The following is a 10,624-nucleotide window of genomic DNA, read 5'->3' as shown; positions in this document are numbered from 1 at the left end:
GATCTGAGATTGTATATGTCAAGCTCCAGGACCACATTTGAGTAGTGAGGACCCTGAACCACAGCTTCTCAGACTTATCTATTGAGAAGGAATAGTCCCCCATCCACCCAATCCCATGTAGGTCCTTGCTCCTATTCTCCTCAGACAGTCCCCTGAGTCAGAGAGAATTCACAGTGACACGCTAATCACACTAGTCTACAGCACACCAAGGACCAGATACACAGCCAGAAATCCTGCTGGGTTCCAGAATGCGTATCTGAGAAAGAAGACAAAACGAATTCCTCACTTCCCTGCTTGAGGCCACACCATCTCTTTAGCACACTGAAGAATTCTGAGTTCCTTTGGTTTTCCTGAAAACAGCCATTTACACGAGCCTTCTATTTAGAGTAGGATTTAAAATCCATCCATGGCCTATGCTTTTTAAAGAAGCAAATCATGGAGTTTGCTTTCCATATGCTTCTCATCTCTGAGGTCTGCTCACCAATTGACTCCTCACAGTGTATTTGCTCCTGCTGCCTTGCAGTCTCTCCAGATGAAATTCAAGATTCTCCTGTAACTGTAGCAGGACAACTCCTCAGACCAATGACCTTCCAAATAACCTCCTCATTCCTCTCATGTTCAGAGAATGAGAAAGGATGCCAGAGAGCTATGTGAGGGTGAACGAGGGCCAGAATTGTAATTTATATCTATGACCTGACAGAAAGGTGGAAATGAAGAGAATGTTACTCAATGTGTTTTATTTCCCACTGTCCTAATCTCTCCTCAAGGATGTTTTGCCAAAATAATCATATATTTTACATGAAGCATCTCCCTTTTAAACTTCTTTGCCATAAATAGGTATTGCAAATTTAATGAGAACAAGAGAACTCTCACTAGAATGTCAGCTCTTTGAAGGCAGAGATTCTAACAGCTCATTGACTGCTATACCTCTAGCACTCAAAACAATGCCTGGCACATAGTAGGTGCTTAGTAAATACTGGTTGGTAACTGGCTAACCATAAGAGTAGTAAGGGCTCTGTGAGACCTCATGGGATATCTTATATATCTACATACTAAACACGTACTTTTCAGATTCAATTCACCTCTTGCCAGCCTTCTCTGACTCTGCCCACATTTTATGAACTTTTCTCTTCTGCACAAATTTATTCCCTTCCCAGTATTTTCAACTCTTCCATTTTCCTCCTTTGTTCTACATTTTCCCTCATCTTGCACATTGCAAAATCCAATTTTGCAGCACAGCTTTAGAAAAGATATAAGTTATGGCACCACTATCCTTTCTAAGGATACTACCTATAGCCAGTGAGGAATTCTCCACCAAGAGCAGGGTAAACTGAATTTGAAGACTGGCTTAAGTGAAAAAAAAAAGGTGGGGGGAGACCCACAATCTCACTAATTCAGAGTCTATCCATTCCTAATGTTAATAAAACCAAGAAATTAAACCTTGAAAAAAAGTATCTGCTTTATATGAATGATGCCCAAAATTACATCAATATTATCAATTTTACTAAAACAAGATCCTAATAATTTTTCCAAATTATACTCTTCCCCAGAATCTGATAGACACCCCATTATGCCTCAGCTCAGAACCACTTCTATAGGGAGTGTTATAGGAAGTTCCTATTATAGATAAGGGAACATGATACTTCTATGGCATATTAGAGCAGAGAAATGATTGAGAATTACTCTCTCTAAAAATTGGTTTCTTAGAGCAGCCCTGAGCTGCCCAGTCTCCCTCCCTGTACCACCTACCAAGGTCTGGTAACTTTTTATTGCATCCCCTGTGCTGGACTCTGCTTCTCACTCCACAAGCAAAATATATCTGTCTCGTGTCTTCTCCCTTCAGAGCCCTTGTGAAGAGCAAAACAATCCAATCTATTCATCCACAAACAAAAGTGTTTGGTCTTCTCAGATACCTACTGGCACATTACCAGTGACACTAAATAGAAGAAGGGTCTTTACAGCTGCAACATTTAGGTGGAATTAATGTGCAAGAAGCCTTTATTGCCGATATCTTCATATCTTCAAATAGCACTAGGTAGTGTAGGTAGGTTACCTTTTCTATCTCAGTGGAAAAGCCTCCTGAACATAGGACAGCTCATCCTGACACACCTGTTAGGCAACTTATTTGCTCTAGTTCAGAGACAGAGTGAGTCACAACAAATGACTATCCTCTCCACAAGCTCCTCTGCTAACAGTTCAAGCAACTCAAATATTTGAATCTGACAACTAGACAAAAAATAAGTCTTCCTTTTCACTCTTTGGGTCCATTACTTTATATTTCCCCCTGCAATCTGGAAATAGTGGAAAAATCCCACCAGCCAGAAAGAAATCTTGTGAACTAGAGTAGTAAGTGAAGTTTTCATTAACCCACAGCAAATTCCAAACACTCTCAGGAGAAATCACATTCTAACCGGTACCAAGCCTACTTTTGTTGTTCTTTAAATTTTCCACAGTGTTAACGAGGATATGAGAATTTTCATAAGGCTGGAGTATGTTCTAACTGAAGTGGTTACACCACAATTTAGCAGCAGCCTCAGGGAAAAAAAGCACCAGAAATAACTTATATTAAATGCCATTGGAGTTTGTAGGTCCAGATCACTAGTTCAAGCTAATTATATTTTCTATTAGCATATTAATTGACTCAAATGCCATAAATATGAATTTAGAAAGTCCCAATAATACAGAATCAAAAATATTTCAGGCTCATAAAGTTAATGTGTATAAATTCAGTGTTATTCTTAAGTAATATAGATAATAAGTTATATATATTATATATACACATACATACAGGTAAGACAAAGTTACCCGCTATTTTTTTTTTATGTAGCTAAATCACAAAACATACCTTTATCTGACATAATGCTTTCAAAGACTTAGAAAGATACAAAATATCCTAAGAACGTGAAGAAAACAATTTTTCTGATTTGCTTGTTTTCCACGCCTAACCCATATTTCAGCACCACGCACCACTCAGATACCCCCAATACCACACACCCTCATTCTATATAAATGAAATCCTAGGGAAGATATTTTTGTCTTAGAAAGCTTGAAGAGTATGGGAAAACTTAACACTTTTAGTTAGCTTTGAAATGTAGACTTGTTTTCTTTTAAAATGATGGGTGAGATTCAGGAAATAGTTTGGAATTTTTTTCTCCAAAATTAAATAAAATAGTCATACTGGAATGCCTCAGTCAAGTTTTTGATGGAAAGCATTTCAGCTTCCTCCCCTTCACAAAAGAATTAAGAAAGCTGAGATATATCAAACAATATGAAAGAAAGGTATCTTGTTAACAAGAAAAATATATTAGTTTAGTGATTTCTTTATCCAGAAAAAAAAAATTGAATAGTAATAGAGTGGTTTGAAGACGCTGTTGCAAAACTTCTCAACATAGGTGGCATTTATGAGTAGGACAAAGAGATGACAGAAGGGGTACAAAGTAATGTCAACAATAGGAAGAAGTGTTTCAATACAAGAGAGACTACGATTAAAGAGAAAGTTTTCTACTTCACAAGTTTTACCAGGGCTAGAATAAACTTGTGAGGGAATATTTGTTGAGTCTTCACCTGATTTCGAGCAATGTGTGGAATAAGAATCACATAACTATCAGACTCTCTGCAGACCTGATGAAATGATGGCCCAACCTTGACTAAAGACCCTGCTTGGGGTTCAACTCTATGATGGGAAAGGCAGATGTCCCACCAAATTGGTGTTCCTCTGCTCACATAACTTCCTGGAGTAACACTCAAGAAACAGACCATAACGACATCTTATTCTAAATATCTCTCTTCTTCAATGGAACACCTCAGAAATCCTCCACAATGACAGAATGTTGGCTCCTCAGCTAAACTTGATACAGAAATAATTCAGGACATGAAAACTGAGAAAAGAAGGTGCTGTACTAAGAAAAAACGTTTAAGGAAAATACTCTTTTTATTTTGATCAAATAATTTGATCACTAAAAATGTAATCATTTGCTGGTGTTTCTTGTTGAGCACTGGAGTAAAAAATTAATCTTAAAAAAAAGTAAAGTTAATCTTTAAAAATACAGTTTCTCAAGGTCCAACTTGAAAATCTGTAACATAAAAGAATTTCCTCATAATGGTATTGTCATACTTTGTGCTCTTCTGACAAACTGCTTTATGACTATATATTCACCAGTTTTTACACTAGAAATACTATATTGGAAGTTTTAGAAAAAATTTCTTGGTTTCAATTTGTCTTAAATCAGCTAGAATTCAACAATCTGAAATAATCAAAAGTAAATTGGAACTTAATGTTTGGTAACCCAATCATAGCATGTGGCTAATTATACTCACCCAGTAAACACTAGCACCAACCTATCACAAAATAAAACCATTACATTGAAATATCCATCCCCATTTCCCAGGAGTTACTTCCTTCTTGCCATAAACACTCCCACTGTCAGCAGAAGTCTGAGTGAGTTTTGAGAAAAAAATTAGCAAATCCTGCTTTTTGCTCCTATAATGATATAAAAATGCATATTGTCATTTTCAATAATTATCTCCTTACCCATTGACCCTCCCCAGAATAATTCTTGTGGGTTTAAGTAGGCAAAACCAAATAGTTTAGATTTCCTCTCTTTTCATAGTCATTACCTACCTCACATCCAAGATGAAAGCAGCAGTGATAACATCAGAAGAGGTAAAAGTTCAAGGAGTGGACCCGAGTGGTTCTCAGTCTGCTCATTAAAATCACCTGGGACATGAAAAAAATGCCCTCGCCAGAGTTTCTGTATTTGCTGATTTGAGAGAAAACCCCAACGCATTGGCATTTCATCCAAGACTCTGGGGTGATTTTACTGTGCCCTGTGAGCAAGGCAGTTTTCACTTTCACATATTAAGTTTTCACTTATTTTTAGCAAAGTTAAAGCTGAAAAAACCCTGCAGACCATCTAATTTGTGCTTCTCAAACTTTATCGAGCACACAGGTCACCTGGTGATCTTGTAAAACTAAAGAATCCAAGTCAGGAAATGTGGGGTGAGGTCTAAGCATGTTTATTCCTAATAAGTTCTCAGTTGACTCTGATGTGGCAAGTCTGAGGCTCAGAACTAGAGTAGCAAGGACGTCCTTCCCTCTTAGCTTTAACAGATGAGGAAACAGATCCAGGATCAGAGTGGCTTCTTTAATGTAATAACAGTTAGCAAAGGGACAAAATCCAAACAGAACCTACATAATGATGTCTGGTCCAGGGATGTCACATAGCAGCTATCACATGGAAAGAACGTTCATTTGTTTAAATTAATTAATTAATTAATTAATTAATTAATTAATATCTTTCAATTTTCTATTAAAAATTGGGAGAAACTATTATAATGGGATTTTGCCAATTTAGAGTGTAAAAAACTGATTACAGTGTGGAGTTAGTGTAAAGAAATTAGGGAGCTAGCTACAATTAATAAAAGAATTCATTTTTTGTGTGTGCGTTTGTTTTAAGCAGAAGGCATAAATATATGGTAACAGAATAAAACAAACCGAAAGGAGAAACAAGCAGGCCATGTACAATAGTTCATGAAGGAGGGCACCAAGAGAAAGAAAATGAAACAACAGACAGAAAATAAAAGACCAGGCTGACAAAAGAGAAATAAGAATATTAGTAGGGAGCTGGAAAATTAAACACAGATTCTAGAGTAAAAGAGAGAAAAAGAAAGAAAGGAAAACCTAATGAGATGGAAGGATTACTGGAAAAAGACCCTATAAAATGAATCACAAGAGAATAGCAGTCATGGGAAGATGGAGAATTAAAGAGAGTCAGAAACATGTTCACGTATAGAAAAATATTTGTCTTACTTAGTATTAAAAACCAAAAAGGTTACATTTAATTTATCATAGTTTTTATATTTTTTCTGATTACTTTTTCAAAATAACAGAAATTCTAATTTCTCCATTACCCTCTAGAACCTAAAAATGGACATGGTCTTGAAAGAAGAAGCAAGAACCCCTCTGAGGCCACCATGTCCTCTAGGCAGAGGACTTGCAGAGAGAACAAGGTTTAACTAAATGCAAAAGCATTTTGTTTTTCTTGTCCTGTGTAATATTATAAGACCCAAGAACATTCTTCTCTAGCCAGGTGACCACGTTTTACCAGAGCATGGGATACAAGCTTCTTTGATGCCACACTTTCAGCTTCACAAACTGCTCCAGGCAGTCACCACCAACAGCGCTGGCCTTCTCTGGAAAACATCTCCCCTCGAAATGTATCTACAGAACCTAAATACATACTGGCTACCTAGTTCTGGCCATTAAGTCAGTCTTTCAGATGTGGGTAACACTGAACCCAGTTATTGTCAAATGTACTTAGGTTGTGGCTCTGGGGAAATCCAATTATCCACCTATTTTCATGGGCAATTTCCACTCCATGGCTGTGGCTCCTTTCACTTAAAAACAGCAACAACAACAACAACAAAAAAACACACAGCATCTTAAGGAAGAAAATAAAAATTATTGAAGCTTGCTTTCCTATAGATCAGCCATTGCAAATTCAAATGCCTACAAGGACAGGGCAGGTCATGTCAATGAGTAAAGCTGACCTGTGTTAACAAGAGTGTGTGCCCCCATCTAAACAGAGCTCCATCCACCTAGGTAGATTTAGACATCTACCACTGTCTAAACCATTATGTTCCACCATGTGGAAATGTGAGCCCAGTATTGCCATAGGCATCTGTATTATAAGAGATGCAAAAAATACAGATTCTTATGTGTAATCTCCTTGTTTCTAAATGTTGATAATTAGTTTTTTGTTTTGTTTTGTTTTGGATCTGAAATAACTGTTTGCAATCCTGTTTTAGATTTTGTATTTTATTTAAAGGTGAAAAGTTACACTAGGAGATCAAAAGGTAAAAGGGTGGACATGATGGTATGAAATACATGAATTCACCACAAAGAGACCTCCCAACCGCCCCCTCCCCCCATAAAATAAAGCAAAAGTGATTTGTACTTTTACATCTTTTCATTCTAGGAAAGTGGTAAGACAGCAATTCTCACATGATGACCTGTGTGATCAGTAGGACACTGCTGGCAAAAAACTAACCTCCCAGCTGGCATTTGTTCCTCTATCTCTATACATTGGAAGCATTTGCTTTCCATTCACTAATGATATGTCATTCATGTCAGTTATGGGAATAAGTTCGGTTCTTGGATTTTGACTTGAAATCCCCTGGGTAAACCCTTTTTCAGGAGTCAAAGCCTGATGGAGAAGTCATGGAGAGGAGCTCACTCTGGCTCTGGTTCTGACTGTGCACATTGTCTAGAAGAGATGAGGTTGACAGGGAGAAGAATTTTCATAGCCTCGTTCGGCATCAGTATTTACTGATAAAGAAACATACATTTCTTAACATGGTAACCTGCATCTAGAATCTCCTTAGGAATCACTGTCACTGACTTTCATGAGGCCCACATCGGTCTTCTAAAACACATCTGAAACCATCCAGTGCACATTCCAGCTGTAAATGGGAGGCACTGACCCAAGTCTAAACAAAAACAAAAATCATCCAAAACCTCCTTTCTTTCCAACATCACAGGCCTCTGAATGATATGTTTAGATCCTCCCAAGCTGGAACTCTTCCAGACAGGGCTGGAGACCTAAGTTACAGTGAATATCTTAGCTGACTAATTAGAGATCAGCAAATCTACCTGGAAACACATGTCTGAGGAAGGAGAAAGAGGGTTGGCCTCCATGAACACTAGGAAACACACTTCTGCACTGATCACTTGCATACATTTGAGAAACATTAATGATTAAACACAGAGACAAAGACACAACACAAAAACATTTCCTTCTCAAAATTCACTGATTCCCATTATTGTTTTTATTTAGGCTGTCCGCAGAATAGTAAATTAATGATTTAAAAACTAAAATAAGTTTGCCAGGCTTAGCTGCCAATGTGTATCACAGATGGATTTTTATCTTTTGATTCACCTTGGTTTATACTGTGGTTTCAAAATTTTGCTTGAAAAAAATTGTCTAAATCAGTTTTCTGATATATTCCTGTAAATCAGTTCCTTCTGTAAACCTTCACCTAAAAGAAGGTTGTTGGTTGAAAATGAAGGTGGCATTTTACTTATTTATCTTTAACACCTACTACTTCTCAGTAGAAGTACACAGAGCAAGGGTATCTGCTGTGTTCGGGTTAGGATTAAACAAGTCTAGTCATGTCCATGTGGATTGTAGCTGAAGGATCGGGAGAAAAGGAAATGGCTCTACTGAGAGCATGTTGGACTCATGAGCCTTCTGGAAAGAGTTTACGCTAAGGGAATTGAGGAGAAACAGCAAAGCACTCCCCTTGACCAGCAGGTAGAACGATGCTCAGGTGCAAAGCTGTCTATTGCTGAGACAGCTGTCATTTCTTTCCTCTCTAATACCATCTCTGGCTTTCTTCCAGCCCTCTATGGCCTGGAACATGAGCTCTAGAAAGATGATGGCTCTTCTTTTAGGTGAATATGTTGTTGTTTCATACACACACACACACACACACACACACACACAATTCTGAGACACATTGGGCGAGGTACAAGGTGTGAAAAATAAATTTTCCCCAAATCACTAAAGTGCAGCATGCCACTGATATGGTCATAGACCAGTAGGCCTCAGTAATAAATAAGTGCCCCCAAAATATATAACAGCTTTTTATAAATTGAACTGTGTCCCAAAACATTTATAATGAAGTCCTAACCTTTGGTACCTGTGAATGTGATCTTATTTGAAAACACAGTTTTTGTAGATGTAATTAAGACGTAAATTAAGATAAGGTCATACCGGAGCAGGACAGGGCCTTACAATGTAATTATTGTCCTTGTAAAGAGAAGAGACACAGAGATAGACATGAAGGGAGGATGCCACATGACAATAGGGGCAGAGATTGGAGCGCTGCAGCTGCAAGCCAAGGAACACCAAGGACTGATGACCGCGACCTAAAACTAGAAAGAGGCAGGGAAGGATTCCTGCCTACAGGTTTCAGAGGAAGCACAGCCCTGCTGACACCTTGATTTTGGACTTCTAGCCTCCAGAATTGTGACACAATACATTTCCATTATTTTAGGCCATCCAGTTTTGAATACTCTGTTATGGCAGCCCTCGTTAACTGATGCATGAATCGAATACAATAAGAGTTTTTCTCCCTCACATGACAGTTGAAGGTGGGCATTCCTGGTCGATGGCCAGCCTTTCTCCATATTCAGTATTCAAGCTCTTTTCATCTTATGGCTCTGCCGTCAACTACATTCCCTGCCTCTTACTGTAAATAAAGTTTAACGGAACACAGCCACACTTATGTATTTACCCATTGCCTGTGGCTGCTTTTGCACAACAGCTGAGTTGAGTACAGACAGTCCTGACTCATAGTAGTTCAACTTATGATTTTTTTTGACTTTACAATGATACAAAAGCAATGTGCATAATAAATTACATGATACAGCCAACACTTTATTATAAAATAGGCTTTGTGTTAGATGATTTTGCCAAACTATACACTAATGTTAAGTGTTTTGAGCACATTTAAAGTAGACTGTAGGCTAAGCTATGATGCTTCGTAGGTTAGTTGGCAGGTTAGTATAAATACATTTTCAATTTACAATATTTTCAACTTGCTATGGATTTTTTGGGATATAATACCATTGTAAGTTGAGGAGTATCTGCAGTTGCCACAGAGACCATATGATCTTCAAAGCCTGAAATATTTACATTCTTGCTTTTTACAGAAAACTTTACAGGCCTCTGCCCCAGAGCATCATCACAACTGTCATATAGCCAGCACAAAAGGAAAGAGGACGTGGAAGAAGCAAAACAGCTTTCCAAGAAATGGCACATACACTTCTAAACATCTAGCATTGTCTAGAAATTAGTTACATGCCCACATCCAATTGCAAGAATTACCGAGAACAGTAACGTAATTGTATATCCATGAGGAAGAGAAATGGATATTTGGGGTAACAATTAGCAGACTCTGCCCTTGGGCATCAATGGGAGATGTTACCCACATCAGTGCTATAGCAGCAGCTATGAGGGGCTACCTATGTGGGGTTTCATGGAGTCCAGAAACTTTAAAGAAGGCATTACCAAGGGGAGTCAGAGACAGATGAGCAACAAGGCAAGAGACAGAAAGATACCCCATGGTAGCTGAGAATGCCGTTTTTTTCAGAGCATACAGGAGATATTACCTGGGGACTTCCAGTAGTAACTGATGAGAGGAAGAGACTTTTGTAGGAGGAAGTTTCACAATAGTTGGTGGGTGAAATAGCTAGAGAAATTGTCCCTTCCCTGTAATTGTAGTTTTTCATTTGCTCTAAGCTTGCTGTGGCCTTGGCAACCTGGTTTATATCAAAACACAAAAGTTAGTAAAACATATTTAGAAATTAAAAAAATTATAGTACCATTTGGGAAAGCTTGTGTCCTGTTTACCTGCAGTATTCTGGATCTGGCATATATTTTAAAGATCCATAGTACGAAGACGACACTAAAGAGCGTATTATATAACAGACTGAGGCACTGAACATCAATTACTAACATCATAAAGAGATGAACAAGAACACATCATGTGCCTCTGATAGTCTTCCCAAATACTACATCTAGTTTTGCCAGAGAGATTAAACCTGAGTGTGATATCACCT

General features: G+C 38.0%; 1 protein-coding gene across 1 annotated transcript in view; it reads right to left on the bottom strand.

Annotated features, from left to right (window-relative positions):
* Positions 1 to 4,639: 4,639 nt before the first annotated feature.
* TRMT11 (tRNA methyltransferase 11) overlaps positions 4,640 to 10,624 on the bottom strand; it is a 143,630-nt gene continuing 137,645 nt past the window's right edge. The window contains exon 13 of the mRNA XM_039854814.1: positions 4,640 to 4,717. Within this exon, the coding sequence (XP_039710748.1) occupies positions 4,655 to 4,717 (63 nt within the window). The 3' untranslated portion in view covers positions 4,640 to 4,654. The remainder of the gene's footprint in view (positions 4,718 to 10,624) is intronic.

The sequence above is a fragment of the Pteropus medius genome, unplaced genomic scaffold, assembly GCF_902729225.1.
Source record: "Pteropus medius unplaced genomic scaffold, Ma_sr-lr_union100, whole genome shotgun sequence".
NCBI classification, from domain to species: Eukaryota; Metazoa; Chordata; class Mammalia; order Chiroptera; family Pteropodidae; genus Pteropus; species Pteropus medius.
Note: the sequence above shows the minus strand (reverse complement) of the source record. Positions and strands in the feature narration are given on the sequence as shown.